General features: G+C 40.3%; 2 protein-coding genes, 1 long non-coding RNA gene and 1 pseudogene across 12 annotated transcripts in view; 2 read left to right on the top strand and 2 right to left on the bottom strand.

The window, feature by feature from the left end:
- Positions 1-1,558: 1,558 nt before the first annotated feature.
- On the top strand, positions 1,559-11,862 carry CTXND2 (cortexin domain containing 2; the record flags this gene model as incomplete). The annotated part of the gene is made up of 2 exons (XM_084865237.1): positions 1,559-1,659; positions 11,640-11,862. The coding sequence occupies exon 2, from the start codon at positions 11,701-11,703 to the stop codon at positions 11,860-11,862; it is 162 nt and encodes a 53-aa protein (XP_084721363.1). The 5' UTR covers positions 1,559-1,659; positions 11,640-11,700.
- On the bottom strand, positions 5,106-19,399 carry LOC311612359. The gene is made up of 3 exons (XR_014793281.1): positions 19,240-19,399; positions 8,006-8,144; positions 5,106-5,242 (listed from the first exon to the last, which is right to left on the bottom strand). It is a non-coding gene; the product is annotated as an uncharacterized lncRNA (long non-coding RNA).
- On the bottom strand, positions 8,923-10,221 carry LOC311613003 (large ribosomal subunit protein uL4-like; annotated as a pseudogene). Its single transcript has 2 exons — positions 9,553-10,221; positions 8,923-9,304 (listed from the first exon to the last, which is right to left on the bottom strand). The product of its transcript is annotated as a large ribosomal subunit protein uL4-like (transcript).
- Positions 19,400-19,554: 155 nt separating the features above from the next.
- Positions 19,555-24,753, top strand: part of SETDB1 (SET domain bifurcated histone lysine methyltransferase 1) — a 22,230-nt gene continuing 17,031 nt past the window's right edge. For 5 of the 9 annotated variants that reach the window (XR_014793317.1, XR_014793318.1, XM_084865670.1 and 2 more), the window contains exons 1-5: positions 19,630-19,779; positions 20,796-21,066; positions 21,710-21,861; positions 23,796-23,830; positions 24,534-24,633. Coding sequence is in view for 7 of the 9 variants with exons in the window: in XM_084865670.1 (XP_084721796.1) it covers positions 20,807-21,066; positions 21,710-21,861; positions 23,796-23,830; positions 24,534-24,633 (547 nt within the window). In the remaining 2 variants the exon portion in view is untranslated. Of the gene's footprint in view, positions 19,780-20,017; positions 20,121-20,795; positions 21,067-21,709; positions 21,862-23,795; positions 23,831-24,533; positions 24,634-24,753 lie in introns of those variants that run through there. The other 4 variants (XM_084865671.1, XM_084865667.1, XM_084865672.1 and 1 more) reach the window with 4 other exon arrangements.

Raw genomic sequence — 24,753 nt, 5'->3', positions numbered from 1 at the left:
AATGAAGAGAAAGTGATCAAATGGTAGCAGGGGTGGAGAATAGGGAAGGGGTGGGAATAGAAAAAATATGTCTATAGACTGAGGAGCAAATAAGAAATGCAAGAAAATATATGTGCACAAGAAAAGAAGTGAGCATGGCCCTAGGGAAGACAAGGAGACAGGTTAGGGCTGTGAAAGTATTTCTCGCTCTCTCTCCAATCAATCAATAAAAATAAAAGAATTTTAAAAATTAAAGCTGGAGAAAGCCACCAGACTGTTAACAGTGTATCTCTGGAGAGTGTGATTAATAGAAAATCTAAATGTTGGTATGTATTTCTGTAATGTTTGGATGTGATATGATTTTATATTACATTTATAATTATAAAAAAAGATGTAATTTTGTTTTAAGGTCCATCACTAAATAAATGATAACTATTATAATAAGCCCAAGTCTGATTTTGTTTCAGGCTTTAGCTTTTTTCTATCCTGGAAAGAAAGAGGTATGACCCTTAACCTTCCCTCTGCTTTTCCACACAATTTCATATGGTCAAGATCAAGAGAGATTTGGAAACTGAAAATATTTTTAAATTATTATATTTAGTGTTATTTCAAAAAATAAGAGTTTGTGGGCTGGAACCATACTTTATTCTCCATTCTGTCCCCAGCATCTAGCACAGTGATTGACACATGGTGGACAATCAGTAAATATTTATTAAATATAACACATCTTTCAGGAGTGTTATTTTTTAAGGTGTGATATTTTGAAAATTTATCTACTTGAAAAAAGAAATTCTGAGTAGACAATATACACATGGTAGTATATAAGCCACTCAATTTCTCATCTTGAAGCCCTGGAGTATGTCCCTCCATAAGTATTCTGTATATTTATGAGAGTGTGTACACACTCACACACACACACACACACACACACACACCCTATAGAAGTTTTTATAATGAACCAAATAAAACCTTAAAGGAAACAATAGTAAATTTTGCCTTCAAGGTATATATGAACATGTATACCTTGAAGGCAAAATTTACTAAAGCTCAATGAAATCATTTTGACTTTTCTGATCCAGATGTCCTAAGTAAATTCTTTTTTGAGGAAAAGGAGACATTTTGGAGCGTCACTGACCTTGCTGACAAGTAGTTCTCAAACTTGAGCGTACATCACCATCACCTGGACGAATTGGCGAAAACACTGATGCCAACCTGTCCAGAGTTTCTGATTCACTGAGGTTGGGATGAGGGCCCAAGCGTGTGCATTTCTAACAATTTTCCAGGGATGCTGCCAATCCAGAGAGTGATTGAATAGACCAAATAGCTGGCATCTTCTTCCACTCATGTGATCCTGCTTAGAAGGTATCATTGGAGCCATTAACCTTGGCTGCCCCCGCCCTGGCAGAGATGTGGAAATATTCTTCTACTGATCTAGGCTCCAATTTAATCTGGTGGGATCATTTTCTCACTCGCTGTGGGAGTGTCTGAAACTTGATCCTGTTTGAGCTGAACTATTAATGAAGCCTCGGAGTGTGGGAGCGGGGAAGGGAGAGCGCTACCAAACACTCTCCTTCTATAAGTGGGGGTGGACAAGAAGAGGAGAGGCTGCCAAGAGATGGACTTGAGTAGGAGAAGACTGCGCTAAGCGACAGACAGCCTTGAATGTCATTCTCTCTGAAGGTAAATAGCTACCTGTAGCACCTTCCTGGTGATGTTTTTACCGGAACCATTCCAACAATTCTTCTAGATTTAATAGTACATTTAAGCTTGGGAAATACCTAACAGAAATAAAGAACTTTTTTTTTCTTTGAGTTTGTTTTTTTTTGTTTGTTTGTTTGTTTTTTGGATTTTTTTGGGGGGTGGTGAGAGGAAAAGTGAAACTTTCATTTGAGAGGAGATATCTTAAGCATAGTCTTGTTTTTGAGGCAAGTGAGGGGGATGGGAGGGCTATTAGCCAGAGGATGTCTTTGATTTGGAGATTATAATAAGAAAGTGTCATTGTTGTACTTCTTGATCACCATCTCTCCCTTCAAACTAAAGTTATGGCCAGGAGAGAAAAGCTGGGTCTTTTTTTTTTTTTTTTTTTTTAAGTTTTTTGTTTTAAGAAACAATATATAGCACAGATGGAGAAAAAATTATTTGGAACGAGAACACAAGGAAGTGATCAATCTTTCTGGGAAGTGTTAGGTGATAGAAGAGCTGACTTTGCTGGCTCTCAAGGCTCATTATGCTTTTACCTCAAGCAATAAAAGTATATCTAGATGAATAACCTTGAGTTTGCATGGGTCTTATATTCTGTATTGGGAACTACATATAATTAAGCAGGAATCTCTCTCTTTTGAAAGTATGTCTTTAAATTGGTTTTAGAGAGAGGAAAGGAGAGGGAGAGAGAGATAGAAACATTGATTGCTGCCTCCTGCATGCTCCTACTGGGGATCGAGCCTGCAGCCCTGGCATGTGCCCTGACCTGGAATCAAACCAGCGACCTTTTGGTGCGTGGGACGATATTGAACCAACTGAGCCACATTGGCTGGGCAAGGAGTAACTCTTGATGTCCCCTACCTTAGAACTCAGGGGAGTGGATCAAAGAACACATTGTCTCACAGGCTATATATTGCCTGAACCTCATATCTCCTCGGACTGAAGGCAGACCCAGGAATCCAGACTGTCTCCTGTGAGGTGAATTTTTCACCAGGAAAGCCTCTGCTTGGAGATAAGACAGATGGCTGGAAGGCTGATTCCTAATCATCTTAAAAACTGGCTTTGACAGGGAAATTCTAAGGGACACAGAGCCTAAGCTCAAATTGGAATCTTTCTTCAAGTCATATCATACACTGGATGTCTATTACATTCTTGGACTCAGTGAACTGAAACCCAGGAGCTCCAGACCATCTTAGCTTTTCTTTGCTGTTAATGTTAGATACTTTCAATACTGCACAACTGTGACATATAAAGAGTGTGCTCCACTGAATAAAAAACTCAAATGGCATTAACTTACAGACACTCCATAGCAAGAGAAAAGGTGAAAAAAAATGAGGAACATAGTAAACCTAAGAGGATAATAATAGCAAACACTTGCATAGCAGATGGTACCGTGTTTCTCCGAAAATAAGACCTAGTGCATGGAAAGATAAGACATCCCCTGAAAATAAGATCTAGCGCAACTTTGGGAGAAAAAATTAATATAAGACACTGTCTTATTTTTGGGGAAACAGGGTTTATGCCAGGCACTGTTCTGTGTGTTCTACATACATTTATTTATTTAATATCAACATCTACCTCATAGGATTATTATATATTACTAGAGGCCCGGTGCACAAAATTTGTGCACTGATAGGGTCCCATCTTCCCCTGCTGCCAGCATCTGGTCCTACCCCCTACTGCTGCTGCCAGTTGCCCTCTGTGTGTGGGGCAACCAGCAGGACAATTGGGGCCCCTGTGGCACCCAAGTTGGCCTGGCGCTGTCGAATCTGTCACCATCCACCCCCAGTTCCCCATTCCTCATCTGGCAATCAAAGCCTGCCAGCGGGTGGGGGGGAAGGGAGAGGGGAAGGGAATGAGAGTTTGGGCAGCAGACCCTGATCAGGCGATCAGGGCCTGGGGCCTGGGACAGCTCCTGCGTTGAGGGTCTTTCCCCTAGTGGTCAGATCATATCATAGCAATGCTCATTCCTCTATCTGGTTGATTTGCATATTATACTTTAATATACAGGATCCTCATTTTACAGATGAAGAAACCAAGACTCAGAAAGGTTAAGTAACTTGCTTAGGATTACCAAGCTTTATTAGAGCTAGGATCCAAATCCAGAGGAACTGCCTCCAGAATCTATGTTATTACCACCATGTTACATTTCATGATTGTCATGAAATTGTTTTTATTGAGGGTTGACTTATCTGGAAAGAATGCCCTTTACCCTTCCAAAATCAAGAATCATATGGATACCCTGGTGGTTTGGCTCAATGGATAGAGGATCAGCCATCAGACTGAAGTGTCCCAGGTTCAATTCCAGTCAGGGGCACATGCCCAGGTTGTGGGCTCAGTCCCCAGTAGGGGGTGTGCAGGAGGCAGCCAATCAATGATTCTCTTTCATCGTTGATGTTACTACCCCTGTCTCCCTCTCCTTGCCTCTCTGGAATAAATAAAAACATATATATATATTCACACGGATAAGCAGGAGTTTCTAATTTGCTCTCTCTTTGACAGAGACACCCCTCACCCCCACATACACACAAACTGATTTCTGGAGCCAATGAGTACTATTGTAGTATTCCAAAGAACTTTTTTGTGTGTATGGCAATGTTGATATCAATTTCTGATTATGCAATAATGAAAAGTTTAATTTGATATATTTAATTTTTCTAGTTTCTCACAGGATTTATTTTCCTCACAAAGATTTTTAGCAATCAAAAACATTTTTTCATCCTGGAAATTAAAGGACTTCTCTTATCTCAGGACAACTGATAGCTATCAGTATTGGTTTGATTTCCAAATACCTCTGTTTTAAAACAACCTAAATTCTGTTTACATAGAGAAGCCCTGCCTATCTCCCTACCTTCATGAGGCAGGATATCCTGGAAGTCTGACATTAGTCTAATGGGAAAAGCTGCAGGGAGCTTAGCAGGGATCTGCACTGGGGAAGATGAATTAGACACACACATATGGGAAAAAATAAATGCAGCTTAAGCAGAGTTGGAAAGCCTAGAATCCAACTCACTGAAATAATTGTGTATTTTGCTGTTATTGTTGTTTAAAAATTTTTTCTATAAGTACTCTCCCAGAATTTCTCAGTTCATTCCACAGAAGTGATATATCACCTATTCCTCATGTGTGTAGGGTTTGCATAGCCCTGAAAATTCATTTGGGGGAAGATGAGTATAAACCAGTGATTCCCAAAGTGGTCTATATCGACCCCCAGGGGTCTATGACAACCTGCAAGGGGTCTACGTCAGCGAAAAAAAAATTGGGGGGTCCATGAAATGAAAATGGGGGTCCACGATAGTGGATCTCAACATACACTGATAGTACCTATTTACTTACATCATATTGTCTTATAATATAAAAACATATAAATTATTTATAAAAGTACCTATGAAGTAAAAAATTTATTATATATGTTTATAAAATTGTGTAAGTTGTAGGATAAAAACCTGCACATAATGATATACCAGTATCATCTTGTTACAAGCATACGCGCAGTAAACATTCTTGCCAATTTTTGTCTCAAAGCTTCGCGAACTTGCACCGACTTGTTCAATTCGTCACTCTATAAATATGAATGTGAGAAAAATACGTTCATTCGTTTCCTGAATCTTGAATAGGAAAGTGCTGAGAAAATATTTAAAAAAATATAAACTGGTAGTTTATCATACAAATTATAGTGAATCAGTGTTATTTTGTTTGAGAATGCCGGAGAAAAGTAGGTACATTATTTTTTATTAAATTTTAACACTAAACTTCACTACAGTTAGAAATTTACAAAAAAATCAATATCAGGTAAGTAGGGGGTCTACCCAAAACCGAAAAACATGGCAAGGGGTCTACGGCACAAACAAGTTTGGGAACCTCTGGTATAAACTAATGAATTAGGAAAACTAGGTATTGTAATGCAAATTATAATTATAGGATAATAAGCTCCATTACATCAGGTTTCAGTGAGTTAGAGTGGACCATTTTAATGAAGACTTTGGATAACAGACTGCTGTGGCTAAAAGCCCATAAAATACATCAAAAAGGATTTTGGTGGCAAAGATGAAAATATGTCCAAATTTTTGTATATGATCTAGGATACCATATGCATTTTTTAATTTTTAAAAATATAATTATGTGCCATACTGTGTGTGTGTGTGTTTTTTTAATCCCCAATCTCCCACCTCCTCCCCTTTGGCAACCATTGGTCTATTTCTGTTTTATTATTTTGTTTTTTAGATTCCACATATAAGTGAGACCATATGGTATTTATCTTTCTCTGTCTGATATTTCACTTAGCATAACACCCTGTAGGTCCATCCATGTTGTCACAAATGGCAAGATTTCATTCTTTTTTATTGCTGAATAATATATATCTGTCACATCCTCCTTAACTATAGATCTAGGCTGCTTCCATCTCTTGGCTTGGTTGCTAGGAAGGGTGCAATGAACATCGGGGTGCACATATCTTTTTCAGTTAGCGTTTTGAATTTATTCAGATGAATACCCAGAAGTGGAATTGCTGGATTGTATGGCAGCTCTGTTTTTAATTTTTTGAGGAATCTCCATACTGTTTCCCGTAGTAGCTGCACCAATTTATAATCCCACCAACAGCATATGAGGGTTCCCTTTTCTCCACATCTTCACCAACACTTGTTATTTATGGACTTATTGATGTTAACCATTCTGACAGCTGTGAGATGGTATCTCAGTGTGGTTTTGATTTGCATGTCCCTGATAATGACATTGATAATTTTTTCATATGTCTGTTGGCCGTCTGTATGTCCTCTTAGAAGAAATGTCTATTCAGGTCTTCCGCCCATTTTTTAAATTGTATTGTTTGTTTTTTTAATGTTAAGTTGTATGAGTTATTTATATATTTTAGATATTAACCCTTTGTAGGCTGTATCATTTGCAAATATCTTCTGCCATTCAGTAGGTTTTCCTTTTGCTTTGTTGATGGTTTCCTTATCTGTGCAAAAGCTTTTAGTTTGATGCAGTCCCATTTGTTTATTTTATTCTTTTGTTTCCTTTGTTCGAGGAGCTATATCCAAAATCATATTGTTAAGAGAAATGTCCATGTTTTCTTAGGAGTGTTGTGGTTTCAGATCTAACATTTAAGTGTTTATCCAATTTTAGTGTATGGTATTTAAAAAAGTGGTTCAATTCATTTTTTGCATATATCGAGAAGCAAAATAATAAGTAACTCCCACATCCAGTTTTGTCAACATCACTTATTGAAGAGGTTGTTTTTACCTTGTTATCTATCCTTGCCTCCTTTGTCATAGATTAATTAGCTGTGTAAGCGAACATTTGTTTTTGGGCTTGTATTCTACTTGAGGCCCGGTGCACAAAATTTGTGCACTCAGAGAGGGCCCCTCAGCCCAGCCTGCACCCTCTCACAGTCTGGGAGCCCTGAGGGGATGCCTGACTGATGATTTGCAGTCAGACATCCTTAGCGCTGCTGCTGCTGTGGAGGCAGCAGAGGTTCCCGTCACTGCCACTGCACTTGCCAGCTGTGAGCCTGGCTTCTGCCTGAGCAGCGCTCCCCTGTGGGAGCACACTGACCACCAGGGGGCAGCTCCTGCATTAAGCGTCTTCCCCCTGGTGTCAGTGCTCATCATAGCAACCTGTGGTTCTGCCATTCGGTCGATTTGCATATTGGCCTTTTATTTTATAGGATTGCATGGGCAGGCAGGAGTTTCCAATGAGCTCTCCCTAAGCTTGTTCTCGCTTCAGCTCTTCAGAGGACATACCCCTCCACAAACTGATCTCTAGAGTCAATGAGAACCAAATATTCCCTCTTTTATCCAATGGTGGCTAAGGTGCTGATGCGTAACTCAGCCTTGAAGAGTTGGATGCTCCAGCCAGGAACTGGAATACTGAGTGACACAGAGATGACACAATTTATAATTCGGGCATGACAGAGGCAGCAGTATCCAGTGACAGTAGAGCAGTGTTCAGCAATAGCAGTGTCGATGGTGGTGTATCCGTGCCAGCAGTGCCCTAACCAGACTTTTCCTGTGCTGCCCTTGGCTATGGTTCCCAATGCCTGGCCTCTCTTGGGTTCTGCCACTTTTATAAGACCAGTACTCCTTCTACTTGATTGTGAAAGCTACCTGATCTCTTTATAGTAAATTAGAGGCCCAGCATGTGATTAAAATCATGAAAGGAGGTGCCCCACCTCCCAATGTGCGGGGAGGCACCCCATGGGGGACCGGGACCTACACCTGACTCATGCAGCGCCAGCCCCCCTGCCTGTGTCCGCTCCAGGCCACCCGAGCACTGGCTCGGGCAGGTTCCCCGCTGCCTCTATCTCCGTCTCCGCTCCAGGCCTCACCTGTGCGAGCAACCTCCTCCTGTCTGGTCGTGGCCCTAGTGTTCTTTCTCCGTCTGGAATTAGGGAGGAGGAGATAATATGAAGAGCGACTATGTGAGGTCTGGATTTGCTGGAGCCATTCTTGCTACTGCTAGGAAGCCTGTGTATGCAATGAACAAAGAAAGGAGGGGTTGAGAAAAATCATAAACTTATAAAGGCAGACCTCTCATAACACCTTGAATCTGCAGATGCAACCACACCTAAAGTTAGCCTTACTCTGAATTTCACCCTCATAAGTCAACAGATTATTTAATGTATTATTTGGTCTCGCTTAAGTGGATTTTTCTGTCACTTGCACCCGAACACATCCTCCCCGATACATTTCTATTCTGCCTTTGGAAAGGAATCTCTCACTTGATTCTGTATTAAACATTCAGCTGCTAGTCTACTTTATCTCTTTCCTAGTTGAACTCGTAAATGATTTTTTCAATTTCTTTATTGATTAAGGTATCGCTCATAAATGATTTAAAATCATAGTGTCTTCATTTTCTCACTGCCCTTTCCTGTTTAATCCACTAACTTTGGATTTTCTTTTCTTTTTTAAATGTATTTTATTGATTTTTTACAGAGAGGAAAGGAGAGGGATAGAAAGTTAGAAACATCAATGTGAGAGAAACATCAATCAGCTGCCTCCTGCACAGTCCCTACTGGGGATGTGCCCGCAACACATGTACATGCCCTTGTCCGGAATCGAACCTGGGACCTTTCAGTCTGCAGGTCAACACTCTATCCACTGAGCCAAACCAGTCCTGGCACTCTGGAGTTTCTTTACCAATCTGCTGACGCTCTTTTCTTTCTCTTCACTACCTTTGATCATGTTTTTATTCAAAATTAGCTGTCCCAAGTGAGTTGACCTTTATGGAATAAACACATTCAGTTTATGCCTCAATCTTCTTTTCTTCTGTGGTGGGTTTCTTTTCTGTGGGCCTCTTCTCAGCTGCCCGTTTCTTGGAAGCTGCAGCCCTTTCTCCCACCACAGGCTTCTTCTGCTTCCTAACACCGATGGCCTTCTTTTCTTCCTTCCCTACTATATGGAACCCCCTCTCATCTGATTTGGCTTCTAGCACTGCTGCTGCTTTATCTACCCAGAGCTTGTGGTTCTTGATCTGTTCCAGGGCAGGGTCTTTGCATACGTGTTCAGCTTCAACCTGAATCTCAGGTTTTTCAGTGGATTCTTCCTCAGGACTCTGCGGTGAATCTTCTTGCACAGTGCCTGGAGGGCTCTTTGGATGTCTGGGCTTTTCAAGATTCTGGCCAGGACTGGTTTGGCTCAGTGGATAGAGCGTCGGCCTGTGGACTGAAAGGTCCCGAATTCGATTCCGGTCAAGGGCATGTACCTTGGTTGCGGGCACATCCCCAGTTGGGGGTGTGTAAGAGGCAGCTGGTCGATGTTTCTCTCTCATCGATGTTTCTAACTCTCTGTCCCTCTCAATTCCTCTCTGTGTAAAATCAATAAAATATATTTTAAAAAATAAAAAAATAAAAAAAGATTCTGCTAAGGTCTGTACTGAGCATCTCTCATGCATGGGAAGGTTGTTACTTTTGAGGAGGCAGCTTTACGCCAGGTGCCATACAGATCATCTAACTTGCAGAAAGCATTTTTCAGTCCAAATGCAGGACAGCCCACATCCGCACCAGGAGCAAGTTTCAAAATGTTCAGTTTGCTTACATTAAGCAGAGTAATTCCAGGAATGTTTCTGGAGGTTTTGATGATGCCGTTACCTGATTACAGATGATGCAAGTGCCCCTGAGCTGGATACAATGACTTTTCTCATTTTGTCCCTGCCAGTTCTCATTCGCTGAGAGGCATAGACTTTTTTAAATATATCATTCTAGGTCTTAAGTTTCTTAAGAAGCAAAACAGCCTCCTTGGTTTTCTCATAAACGTCAACTTTATCTTCAACCACCAAAGGAAGTTCAGGAACCTCCTCAATATGATGACCTTTAGATATGACCAGTGGTGGGATGGCCGAGGCAGCCAGGGCAGAGCAGATGGCATATCGCTGCCGTGTTGCGTTCACTCTTTGGTGCCAATGGCGCCAGGTTTTGGTGGGTGCAAACATGTGGCCTCCAAAACACTTGTTTCCAAAAGCACCCTGGCCAGAACGATGAGTCCCACCACCTCAAACTCTGGAAATTCAAGCCACAGCTCTGCCAGTACCCCAAGACTCAGCCATCTCTCTCCCTTCTCTTTCTCTCTCCTCCTTCTCCCTCCCTTCTACTCTCTCTAAAATTCAATGGGAAAAAAAAATATCCTCACTCCTTGGGTGAGGATTAGAAATAATAATAATAAGTAAAGATTGCTTTGTGGTTTGGAGGGATTAAAAGTGTTTTCAGGAAATCAGAGCGTGTTTGCAGAAGTCTAGCATTCGATGGCCTATAGTACATGCTGACCAAAGGTATAAAGAAAAGGCAGTTGGCCCAGCCAGTGGTTGAGTGTAGACCTATGAACCAGGAGGTCAGGGTTCAGTTCCTGATCAGGGCACAAGTAAAAAAAAAAAAAAAAAATCCTCTGTGATCAATTCAATCTCAATTCTGTCCTTTTCTCTGTTGCCATAGGCTGCTTTGGCCAACCTCTTTCTTCCTTTCTTTTTTATAAATTGCATTTTATTATGGTAAGGACATTTAACATGGGATCTACTCTATTGAATTTCCAAGTGTACAATATATCAATATTATCATGGACTATAGATACAATGTCATACAGCCAATATCTAGATTCCATAACAAATCAGTTACAATAAGTACTCTTAGAATTTGAAGGAGAAAAAAAGTCTTAGAGAAAAATTTGGAGTTAACACAGAATTGGGATGTTTAAGACAGTGTTTCCTGGATCTTGCAGGGCAAGGGAGCCCCAGCTGGTTTCTGAGCTATACATATTTGCTCATGTTTTGTTTTTGAGAAATTCTGAAGATATTTTATGCTTTTACATGTGTGCATAAACATGCACATATGTCATTTATACTAACTTTATCCATTTCATAAGCACTTCTTCAATAAACCTTGCTGACTTTTTTTTTCCTATTTCTCTTTTTAAAAAAAACATATTTTTATTGATTTCAGAGAGAAGGGAAGAGGGGAGAGAGAAATAGAAACATCAATGATGAGAGAGAATCATTGATTGGCTGTCTCCTGCATGCCCCCTACTGGGGATCAAACCCACAATCCAGGTATGTGCCCTTGACTAGAATGAAAACCAGAATCCTGCAGTCTGCAGGCTGATGCTCTATCCTCTGAGCCAAACCAGCTAGGACCTGACCTTTTTTTTTTTTTTTTCAAATCTGCTTTGATTTCCTCATAGTGCTGTTAAAAAAATACATATAGCCAAAACCGGTTTGGCTCAGTGGATAGAGCGTCTGCCTGCGGACTGAAAGGTCCCAGGTTCGATTCCCGTCAGAGGCATGTACCTTGGTTGCAGGCACGTCCCCAATAGGGAGTGTGTAGGAGGCAGCTGATCGATGTTTCTCTCTCATCCATGTTTCTAATTCTCTATCCCTCTCTTCCTCTCTGTAAAAAATCAATAAAATATATTTTTTTAAAGAAAATACATACATACACATACACCAATAAACTTGCTTTATCCTCTCTTGTTTAGGAATATGACAAGTCTGAAGATACACCTGAGAAGGTAGCTACAGCGGGACAGGTGTGTTCCCATGGATGATTCAAGCCTGTCCAGCACTATTGATGTAGACAAAGGCTTTGCCATTGCCTTTGTTGTTCTTCTGCTTATTTTCCTAACAGTGATGATTTTTCGATGTGCCAAGTTGGTGAAGAATCCCTATGAGGCCACTTCACAACCACAGGACCATCTCTGAGCTGAATTATGAAAAAGCCTGGTAGACTCCCCCTCACAGGAGAGTCGAAATCTTTTATACAGACTATTGTGATCCAGATTTTATATTGTTTTACCTCCCTGTTCCTCCGTCCTCTCACTCCTGCATTCCACAATAGGCACATGAGTGTGAATTGGGAATACTAAAAAGGATGAAACACAAGCCAGTTTGCATTGTTCCTGTTCAGGGAAATGGTTATAAAAGTGGGACAGAGCCGAAACCGGTTTGGCTCAGTGGATAGAGCGTCTGCTTGCAGACTGAAAGATCCCAGGTTTGATTCCGGTCAAGGGCATGTACATTGGTTGTGGGCACATTCCCAGTAGGGGGTGTGCAGGAGGCAGCTGAACGATGTTTCTCTCTCATCGATGTTTCTAGCTCTCTATCCCTCTTCCTTCCTTTCTGTAATGAATCAATAAAATATATTTTTTTAAAATAAAATAAAATAAAAATAAAAGTGGGACAGAGACAGATTGAACTCATTCATTAAACTAAGGCAATGGGTGGCAATGATAAATCAATAAGGAATTATTATCCAAAATTTACAAAGAAATCAACATTCAAAAAATATCCAGTTAAAAATGGGCAAAGGACCTGAATATTACACCTCTCTGAAGAGGACATACAGATGGCCAATAGACATATGAAAAGATGCTCAAGGTCATTGACCAACAGGGAAATGCAAATTAAAACCATAAGATATCGCCCAGCAAGTGTGGTTCAGTGGTTGAGCTTTGACCTATGAACCAGGTCACGGTTCGATTCCAGTCAGGGCACATACCCAGGTTGTGGGCTTCATCCCCAGTGTGGGGCATGCAGGAGGCAGCCAATCAATGATTCTCTCTCATCATTGATATTTCTATCTCTCTCTCCCTCTCCCTTCCTCTCTGAATTCAATAAAAATTATATTTTAAAAGATAAAACCATGAGCTATCACCTCACACCTGTCAGAACAGATATCACCAATAAATCAACCAACAAGTATTGGTGAAGATGTGCATTGTTTGTGGGATTGCAAATTAGTGCAGCCACTATGGATAACAGTAAGGAGGTCCACAAAATATAAAAATAGAACTATCTTATAACTCAGCAACTCCAATTCTAGGAATTTATCTGAAGAAACCCCACAACACTAATTTAAAAAGAGATATGCACCCCTATGTTCATTGCAGCAGTATTTATAATAGACAAGATATGGAAGCAACCCTAGTTACCCATAATAGGCGAGTGGGTAAAAAGTGGTGGTACTTATATACAATGGAATATTAGTAACCTATAAAAAAAAATTATCATTTGTGGCATCATGATGGACCTAGAGGGCATTAGGCTAAGTGAAATAAAAGACAAATACCCTCCGATTTCACTTACATGTGGAATCTAAAGAACAAAATAAATAAAAAAAAACAAACAGATTTATAGATGCAGAAAACAAAATGACAGTTATCAGAGGTGAGGAGGGATTGGGGGCCTGGGTAAAAAAGTAAAAAGCTTAGCCCTGACCATTTTGGCTCAGTGGACTCAAGAATCTCAAGTTCAATTCTGGTCAAGGGCATGTACCTTGGTTGCGGGCTCATTCCCAGTAGGGGGTGCGCAAGAGGCAGCTGATTGATGTTTCTCTCTCATCGATATTTCTAATTCTCTCTCCCTCTCCCTTCCTTTCTGTAAAAAATCAAATACACACACACACACACACACACACACATATATATTTAAATCTGCTTTAAAAAAAAGTAAAGGGCTTAACAAGTATCAATTTGTAGTTAGAAAACAGTCATAGGATATAAAATACAGCATAGGGAATATAGTAAAAATAAATAAATAATAAGGTCATGGGTTTCAATTCTCCAGTATCTAATGTCTTTATGATAAGACAGTTGGCCATAATTTTATGATGTAATATAATATCATGATATTTTGTAAGGTGCACCTAAAACTAGAAGCCCTCCTAGAGGCGGTCCTAGGAAGTCCCTTTATTATACAAACGTAAGGCCAGCAGGAACCTGCTGTACTATGATAAGAATCTAACAGGACCTTTTTAGTGACTGAGGTTTTATAAAATCTGTGGCCCTTATCAACTGGACAAAGCTCTATGGTAGAAGTGAATTAATTTGCCCTGGTTGAATTTCTTAGTCTCTCTCAGCTCAAATTTCCTCATCTATAAAACATTTGGTGGGTTGAAAAGAGACCCTCAAAAAGATGTCCATGTCCTCACCCAAAACGTATCAATGTGACCTTATTTGGAAAAAGGGTCTTTGCAGATATAATTAAGGATATCTAGATAAACTCATCCTGGATTATCCAGGTGAGCCCTAAATCCAATGACTAATGTCTTTATAAAAGACAGAAGAGAAGAAGGCACAGGAAGACAGAGGAAAAGACCACGTGGAGATGGAGACAGAGATGAAGTCATTCAGCCACAGCTAAAAAACCCAGGCCTGGAACCACCAAAATTGGAAGAGGCAAGGAAGGATTCTCTCCAGAGCCTTTGGAAGGAATTCGGCCCTGCCAACACCTTGATTTTTAACTTCTAGCCTCCAGTACTGAGAAAATAAATGTCTGTTTGGTATAGCTACCTACCGAGTTTCCCCGAAAATAAGACATCCTCCGAAAATAAGACCTAGCGCAACTTTGGGAGAAAAAATTAATATAACACACTGTCTTATTTTCGGGGAAACAGGGTAGTTTATAGTAATATGTTATGATGATCACAGGAAGCTAATATACAACACATGATGCTGATGATGACAAATATGCAAAAAATCCCTATACACTGCCTTGTTTCCCAATCCTTCTTTCCAGAGATAATTGCTGTTAATTTGTTTTTTCATATATGTGTGTCTTTACATTTTCTTTTTCTTTTTAATGTAATATGTGTGAACAAGTTACATGTTTTCATGTTTCAGAATTCAAAAAGTATAAAATAGTATGCAGTGAAAACCCTCCCTCCAGTTCTTGCCTCCACCCTCCATTTGCCCTCTTCAATGACAGCCAGTGTTAATTTCTTGTCTCCTTCCAGTGATATTTTATGTAATGTAAGAAAAAATATGTATTTTTTCCATAATTTACCCAAACAATAGGGTGTTATATAAATGTTCTGCACCTACTTTTCTCTTTTAATGTCTTGAATATCACGCCATATCGATGCACGAAGAGCTTCCTTAGCTTTTTTTTTTTTTTAATCCTTACCTGAGGATATGTTTATTGATTTTTAGAGAGAGAGGAAGTGAGCGAGAGACAAACATGGATCAGTTGGTTGCCTCCTGAATGCGCCATGATGGAGGCTCAAACCCACAACCTTTTGGTGTACGACGCTCCAACTAACTGAGCCACCTTGCCAGGGCAAGCTTCCTTACGCTTTAAATAAAAAACACAGCTAAAAAGTCCTAGCCAGCCGAAACCGGTTTGGCTCAGAGGATAGAGCGTCGGTCTGCGGACTGAAAGGTCCCAGGTTCGATTCCAGTCAAGGGCATGTATCTTGGTTGCGGGCACATCCCCAGTGGGGGGTGTGAAGGGGGCAGCTGGTCAATGTATCTCTCTCATTGATGTTGCTAGCTCTCTATTCCTCTCCTTTCTATGAAAAATCAATAAAATACATTAAAAAAATAAAATTAAAATAAATAAATAAAAATACACATTTTTATGTTTACTTGTAAGTTGTAGATCTGACAACATTGTAACTATCACACAGGACAAAAATTAGCTAGCTAATAACTGGCAACTGCTTCCTGTAGGTGAGATATATATTTCCCAGGTAGCCACAGTTCTCACTCAAACCATTTTGCTCCTTTACGTTATTTTCCTAATGCCTGAAACCTCTTGAGGTTTTTAATCCCGCTCTTCTTTTGTTTTGATTCTGAGATCACTCAGCAACCTTTAGTTTATTATCTAATTTCCCTTAAGTCTGTCTTCAGGGAAAGAGTCATTTGGCATTCCAAGGGTTTGGCCCTGTGCTATAACATCTCATGTTCTAGTATTAAGTAGCATGTGGTTGTGATTTTTCAATGTATCCCAGTGTGTTATAGAAATGAATGTGCTGAGCACACCCAACATGAGTATTCCAAATGGTGAATCAGTTATTTATTATATGATATGATATTATTAAACTGGCAATGAAGTGTCTACCTTCATAATTTTTCAATTTTAATAATGTGAGCCATTTATAATAGGGCCTGAATCTCTGGCCCTAGGATAAGAGTGCCTGGCATATAGTCTTCAGAACCTAACAAAAACAAAGCCAGAGCTTGATTCCCTAACTATCGAGGCTCTGTCCTAGACAGGATTACACAGCTCAAACCTGCCTTTCCTACAGTGAGCCAGAGGTCTTATTAAAAATCAGATTCTTGCTAAAACCGGTATGGCTCAGTGGATAGAGCTTCGGTCTGCAAACTGAAAGGTACCAGGTTTGATTCTGGTCAAGGGCATGTACTTTGGTTGTGGACACATCCCCAGTAGGAGGTGTGCAAGAGGCAGCTGATCAATGATTCTCTCTCATCGATGTTTCTAACTCTCTATCCCTCTCTTCCTCTCTGTAAAAAAAAATATATATTTTTAAATCAGATTCTTATTCAGTACACATTTAGTAGCCCAGAGAGAGATTTAGAATCTTTAACAAGTTCTCTGATTGTACTTGAGTTCCACTGCTGATTTCTGCCAATCTGATCACTTCAGCCCTCTCAGGACAATGAAGAAATCAGACTGTAGTATGATACTCCAAAGAGCTCCTGTTTCTCTTCAACATTCCCCATTTCCACCCCCAAACAACCCCCACACACACATCAGGGAGCTGAAAGTAACTAATCTAACCTAATAATAGAGTAATATGCAAATTAACCACCACTCCGTTACACAAGCCACGCTCAACAGCCAATTAGAGCGAGCATACAAATTAACCCAACAAATACGGCGGTTAATTTGCATACTCAGAGGGAGGGAGGAGTGAAGATTGAAGACAGCATAGAAGGAAAAGGGAAGGAAAGTGGAAAGCAAGGCAGCGGCAGCTGCTGGAGGGAAAGCACTGGCAGCGCATGTGGGGTGGGGAGAGGTGCCCAGCAGTGGTGCACATGGTCGAGGAGGAGGCAGCAGCGGGAGGCTGTGGGGGCAGCAGGCGAGGCGGACACAGTGGGTCGGTGTGCTTGTGGACTCAGAGAGGTGGCAGCAGGAAAGGTGGAGGTGGTGGGAGGGAAGCCTGCCGGAAGTCTTGCAGGAATAATCCTGCAACAGGTGCCTAGTAGAAACATAATCAAGGCAGAGCAAAAATTTCCCTTTATCATCACATTACAGAACACCACATGTACAGAGCAATATGTCAGATGCCAGGAGGAAAAAGATGGTTAAGACAGGACCTCAGCCTTGGTTAATCACAACCCAACAGAGGAGACAGGAATATACACAGATAACTTACAAGTAGAAAGGCACATAACTCGGTCACAGGTTTGTCCCTGGCCCCTGTCTGGGCACGTGTAGGAGGCAATTAATCAATGTATCTCGCTCACATAGATGTTTCTCTCTCTCCTACCCTCACCCTTCCACTATATTAATGGAAAAAATATTCTCACCTGAGGATTTCAAAACAAAACAAAAAAGCTGTAGGACCAAACTGTGCCTCAGTTTTCCCATCCAGGAAGAGATGATAATAGTTCCTACCTCATAGGATTATTGTGAGAACTAAATAATAACTGTGAAGTGCTTAGAACAGTACCTGGTATATAGCAAATACTCAAATATTTTGTGGTAAATTTGTGTTTTGTAGGCAGTTTATGTCCAAAAAATTAAGCTCAGATTAGAAGATAATACCATGATGAAATGCATATTGAAGATGCTGAATTTCAAATACCTAGAGGAGCCCTTTGCTTCTCAGTACTTCAATTCCAGATGTCATAACAATAAGAAATAGGCACTTAGAATGGCCCCAGGAAAACTGGTGGATAAGTGGAGTGAACGGAGATCCAAGTGTGGTCAGCGGGATAAAATTTCAAGGGCTGATAATCCTGGCTGCTTGGTCCCTGTTTCCAGTCTTACATAGCTGGTGGTGGTTTATATTTTTTAATGCAGTCAGGTGCATTTAGTGTAAAGGCTGCTGAACAAATTAAAGCAATAATGAAATACTATGATAGTCAACAGTGCTGACTCATTAAATACACCTGGTTCTCCCTCCTTGACTTCCTGGCCACTTGTGGCTGGGCAGGGCCTTATGACTCATTCAGGCCAATGAGTTCTAACTGAAAGTGTCCTGAGTCACTTTCATTGCCATTGTGAGACCCTAGTCCTTCCGGCACGATCACTCATTAGCCTGGGTTCCTGAGTAGCTATCATGAGATCCACTGCCAACTCTTTAAATATATATTTTTAATTGAGTTTTTACAGAGAGGAAGAGAGAGGGATAGAGAGTTAGAAGATGAGGGAGAATCATTGATCAGCTGCCTCTTGCACACCCCCTAGTGGGGATGTGCCCGCAACCAAGGTACATGCCCTTGACCAGAATTGAACCTGGGACCTTTCAGTCCACAGGCTGACGCTCTATCCACTGAGCCAAACCGGTTTCCGCCACTGCCAACTCTTTAGAGATGATTATGCAGTATGAGCAAGAATTATACATTTTATTTTGTTTTGTTTTGTTTTGGAGTTGTTGCTGCAATATAACCTAGTCCAGTGCTTGGCAAACTATGGCTTGTGAGCCACATGCGGCTCTTTGGTCCCTTGACTGTGGCTCTTCCACAAAATACCACGTGTCGGCGCGTAAGTACAGTGCGATTGAAACTTCGTGGCCCATGCACAGTAGTCGGTTTTCGGCCTAAACGAGTCTATTTTAAAGAAGTGGCCTTAGAACACTCAAGGGGCCAAAGAGCCGCATGTGGCTCGTGAGCCGAGGTTTGCTGACCACTGACCTAGTCTATCCTTATACAGGCACTATCTTAACACATATTAAATTCTTTCAAGTTAAATAGGCAGTTAACATCCAATCCTAATAAAGGTGTGGGAAAATAAACACTTCCAGAGATTTTTTAGTGGGAGTAAAAATTGTTTCAACTTTTTTGAAAAATAAATTGACAGTAGATTCTATTAAAAGGAAAGAAAAAAATACTCCACCCCCATTCCACCAGATTCCACTTTGAGAAATTTCTTCCACAGAAATAACAAAGTACTACTTCAAAAGGATGTTAATGTCTATTGTAGGGGCTAAACACTGAAACTAAATTTCTAAACAAGGTTTGGCCAAACTATGGAGTATTATGCACCTGTCAAAAAGACAAATTTTATCCTTTTCATTGACTTCAAGGGATGTCCAAACCTACCCTCCCCGCAAAAAAAATACCCATATGCATGACCTTGTATGGACACGCCTAGAAAACGAAATGGTTTTACCTTAAAGAAGGAGCAGGGGTGGTGATGGGGGAGCGAAGAATATTATCGTGTTTTTCTTCTTACATCTTGTTACTCCTCGGCTTCTTACAATTTGTAAGGCTTATATGAACTTAAATGAACTCAAGTAAAAGTGAGGGGGAAAAAAACACAAAACACTAAACCTAAGTGTCTGCCAACTGAGTTAGCATTGCTGCCCCTAGCTGAGAGTGGAGGAAGAGGCGGGGCTTCTGTAACATTTCGAGGCCACGCCCACTGTCCCCAGCCAATGGCTTCTCGCCAGGGCCCTGGAAGGCTTGCTGTGGCGCATGCGTACTTGCCTGAGTGTGTTTCCTAGCCTCTGAGGAGCACCCTGCCGGGTTTTTTTTGTTGTTGTTGTTTTGGGGTTTGACCCTGTCAAGCTACCGTCCGGGAACCGGAACAGCACCTGAGGTTTGCTTCCGGGCGTCTCTTAGACTTCCCCCCTCCCTCCGTCACGCTTCTTCCCCTCCCCCTATTCCCTTTCCCTTCTCATTCTCTCCCAAAGAGGCCGACCCCCGAGTGGTGAGTCTGGGGGTGAACAGAAAGCTGTAGTAGCTGAAAGGAGGGAGGTATGGGGAATTAACCGAGGTATTTGGAGACCTTGATCGAAATGCTTTGTTTGTGGGAGGAGGTCGAGCGGGGGTGGGGTTTTGCAGGGTTTGCTTGGTGGGGGTCCGCAGGGGTAGAGGGGGCGGGAGAAGATGCACCTCCAAAATGGGTAAGTCAGAGGGTGGGCCGGTAAAACGGGCAAACGGAAAATGGAGGTGGTGAGAGCTGGCGTTGGGGTTCTACGGCGCTCTGGCTTCTGTTTTACTGGAACCGTTTGATGAAAAGAGCAGCTACAGTTAGACCGTAGATTTTAGGTAGCCATGTTTTATCCCCATTTTATTTCCTTTTACTTTGGAGAAACCTCTTTGCCGCACGCTTGCGTGCTTAAGTATTATAGATCTTTAAAAAAATAAATTACCACATGGAAGCAAGGTAATGTCAGGGGAACAAATAATTAAAAAGAAATCAATTACAGACCAACTCCTTCCCTCTGGGTGGAGACATTTGTTCAAACTAGGCAATATCATGCAAATATCTATCTAGTTAGTTAATTTTTAGGAACACGGGTCTCAGAAATACAAGCATGCCTCCTTTTATTGCGCTTTGCTTTATTGCACACAGGTATTAGGTTTTCTACAAACTGAAGGCAAGGACCCTCTACCAGCAAAAACATCATCATTCATTTTATTGCAACACTCGCTTTATTAAGGTGTTCTGGAAGCCCAACCCGCGGACCTGTATCTTCCCTGTTGCATAATATATGCTCCCTCAAACCTTTAAATCTTATTCAGGCCTGTAGTCTATATAGCATAAGATGAGAACTACAAAATCTCAGTATCATATACTGGAGAATGGAGAGAGGGAACTTAGAATCAAATTTAACTATATTTGAATAATAAGGAGTAGGAATGAGTTTTATGTGGGGCCTGGAATTCTCTGTTGTGATTATAATGGCTTCAAAGATAATTTTAGTTTTTTGTTCCATGTAGAGGACAACAGCATGTCCTCCCTCCCTGGTTGCCTTGGTTTGGATGAAGAACCAACTGCAATGGAGTCTGAGGAGATCGCAGAGCTGCAGCAAGCAGTGGTTGAAGAGCTGGGAATCTCCATGGACGAACTTCGGGAGTTCATCGATAAAGAACTAGAAAAGATGGACTGTATTCAGCAGCGTAGGAAGCAGCTAGCAGAGTTGGAGACGTGGGTAATACAGAAGGAGTCTGAGGTGGCCCATGTTGACCAGCTCTTTGATGATGCATCCAGGTAAGGACTGTATGGGAAAAGGGAATTAAGTCAACATGACAGACATCATGTCAACCGCTTTGTAGTTTTTACAGATATATAGAACCGTACTCTTCCTCAAAATTTAGAAGCCCATATCCTCATAATGATCCATATGTAGAATATTCATCTAGTAGAGCTTGATATATGATCAATAATAGGAGATTGCAGGTCTTGGGTCCCTTCCGCTTTGTCACTCCAGAGCAATTGCTTTGTTCCCTTAGTAGGATTGTCTAGGGAGTAAGGATTGTATAAAGTTACTGTCTTATGTAATTGCGAAGCATTAAGAAGTTCCTCGAGCCCTGAATATATTTCTAAACGCCCAGAATATTTGTTTCTGATACCCTAGTTGTCACTTAGAAAGCATTTTCGAATAACAAGGTAAATATTGAGGTCTGGTTGAAAGAACCAAACTTTGAGCTTATTTTGGATTTTTGAGAAACTAGTCTGGAAACCAGTATTTAAATATTTTTCTATGGGAAAAGCATTCTAAGTTCTGAACAGAGAGACTTGGAATATAGCTATTTATAAATTTAAGGCAGTTTATATTTAAATATATGTAAATTCTAGTGGCTCCTATACCTCCAGCTGGCTTTGACCTTTTCTACATGTGTTCCAATATTAGGGCAGTGACTAATTGTGAGTCTTTAGTGAAGGACTTTTACGCCAAACTGGGACTTCAATACCGGGACAGTAGCTCTGATGATGAAGACTCCCAGCCTACAGAAATAATTGAGATTCCTGATGAAGATGACGATGTTCTCAGTATAGATTCGGGTAAGAGATGAAACCATGGAGAGGAAAGTCTCAGGATCAAAATTGAAACACTAGAAGATAAAGAGTAGAGGAGAAACCATTGTTACTAATTCCATATTTTAAACTGTTAGACTTGTCTGTTACAGGAAAACGTAGAGCATTGTTAGTATCATAAATGTTCCTTTCGTGCTACTTCCTGATTGAATTAACCTCTTTTCCCCATTCTGTATAACCTCTATTCTGAATTTCCTTGCTTTTCTTTGTAGATGGCATTAGCATCTATGTATATATCTCAGAGTGTGTTTTTTTTTAATTGACTTAGAATGTACTTTAGGTATAATTCACTTATCAGATACCTTTTATAAACATTTTCTCCTAAATATGTTATTTTTTTAATATATTTTATTTTTTAATATATATTTTATTGATTTCAGAGAGGAAGGGAGAAGGAGAGACAGAAACATCAATGATGAGAGAAAATCATTGATCAGTTGCCTCCTGCATGCCCCACCAGGGGGATTGAACCTGCAACCCGGGCATGTGCCTTTGACTGGAATCAAACCCGGGACCCTTCAGTCCGTAGGCCGATGCGCTATCCACTGAGCCAAACTGGTTAAGGCTCTTTATTTTCTTAATGGTGTAAGAATTCTTTTAAAAGAGTAACAGTTCTTAAGTAGGGTTGAGAGTGATTTGTTTATTTTGCTTATGGCTATCCAGTTGTTCCAGTAGTCTTTTGTTAAAAAGACTACTCTCTTGGTACCCTTGTCAAAAATCAACTGGCCTTATATGTTAGCACTCATTTTGTCACATTGATCTAAATGACTATCTTTATACCAGTACCACATTGTCTTAATTTCTATGGCTTTATGGTTAGTAGGATTGTTTGTTGCTAGGATATAAAAATATAGTTGGTATTTTCATCACCCCAAAAAGGAAACTTCTTACTCGTTAGTGGGTTTTCTTTTGGGGGTGATGAAATATTTTGGAATTAGTGAAGTGGGTTGTACAAACTTGAGAATATATTAAAATCTACTGAATTAAACACTTTTTTTGGTGATATCAGAAAGAGAAACATTAACTTTTTTCCCTACTTATTTATGCACTCGTTAGTTGCTTCTTGTATGTGCCCTGACAAGCCTGCAACCTTGCCTGATCAGGCCAGGGCTGAATTAAATTTTTTTTTTTTTTTATCCTCATCCCAGGGTACTTTCCCATTGATTTTTAGAGAGAGAGGAAGGGAGGGGGAGAGACAGACAGAAACATTGATGTAAGAGAGGCACATCAGTTGATTGCATCCCATATGCTTGGGGTGCTGGGGATCAGGGATCGAGCCTAAAACCAGGGCACATGCCCTTGACTGGAATTGAACCCACGATCCTTCAGTTCGTAGGCCAAATGTTCTATGCACTGAGCCAAACCGGCTAGGAGTGAATTAAACATTTTTAAAAATTGTATAGTATGTGGATTTTACCTAAATTTATAAAAATTAATTTAAAAAATATTTTCTCAGATGCACTAGCTGCAAATATAGAATAGTTCTATCATAGGAGAAAGTTCGGTTGTACAAGACTATTCAAAAATAAATACTTTTGCTTAATGTTTTTATCGCATCTCATTTTTCAGTCAAATAATCCATAAGTAAATTACTATTATAAAAACTCTAAAACATAAATATATTTAATAAATAAATAAAAATTCTAAAATACAATGAAAACCCAAATTAACATAGACTACCACTTGTCACAGTACTTTACCCCAGGTAAGCACTATCATCTATTACTCTGTATTTCTCTGGACCCTTTTGAAACTTTTACATATCTGTAGCTCTATATCTACTTTGCAGTTGTTATCGATAATACTTCTATGATAATACTTTTAAATAGCTTAGTTCTTGGTTTCTTGAAAATTCTTGTGTGTAAGTATCCTACACTCATTAGAGTTTTTCTCATCCATAGGTGATGCTGGAAGCAGAACTCCAAAAGACCAGAAGGTAAGTTAGAAGGGGTAGGGGGAGGGTAAAAGATAAGAACATGAAAATGGAAGAAACTTTTGGCCTGAATATTCTGTTCAGCCATCAACAGAATCATTTATGCTGTAATTAGTCCCAGTTGTTGCAGTGGTGGCTGAATATAGACATTATAAGAAAGCAGAAGAGATTACTCAGAGAGTGTGCACTGATTACTATATGAATGTAGAATTTAGCAGTGCTCAGCTAGGTGAGATTAATCAAGGAAAGTTTCCTAAAGCTGATTTCTGAACCAGATTTGTAAGAAAACAGTTTTGCCTGATAAAGTAACCATAAGCTTCCAAATGCAACTAATTCTATTTTTGTTTTTTGAAAGACAAGTTACTTCTTCCGTTAAAATTACTTCTGCCGAAACCGGTTTGGCTCAGTGGATAGAGCGTCAGCCTGTGAACTGAAAGGTCCCAGGTTTGATTCCGGTCAAGGGCACGTACCTTGGTTGCAGGCACATCCCCAGTAGGGGCTGTGCAAGAGGCAGCTGATTAATGATTCTCTCTCCTCGATGTTTCTGACTTTCTATCCCTCTTCCTCTCTGTAAAAAAAAAAAAAAAAAAAAAAATATATATATATATATATATATATATATATATATATTTTTTTTTTTTTTTTTTTTAATTCTAACTGATGCTGCTGTTTCAAAACTTTATTTCCCTCATCCCCTTCCTTACAGCTTCGTGAAGCTATGGCTGCCTTAAGAAAGTCAGCTCAGGATGTCCAGAAGTTCATGGATGCTGTCAACAAGAAGAGCAGTTCCCAGGATCCACATAAAGGTTAGAGTCGGGGTACCACGATATCAGTGGGGGTGAATTCCAGAGAGATTTCATGGATAACTGGCTTTTGTTTTAGCTTCTCAGAATCCTTCTCTGTTGGGTTCTTTTAACACCTCAGCC

This window comes from Pipistrellus hanaki (genome assembly GCF_964339955.1).
Source record: "Pipistrellus hanaki genome assembly, chromosome: 18".
Taxonomy (NCBI): domain Eukaryota; kingdom Metazoa; phylum Chordata; class Mammalia; order Chiroptera; family Vespertilionidae; genus Pipistrellus; species Pipistrellus hanaki.
This window is presented reverse-complemented; position numbering and strand designations above follow the sequence as displayed.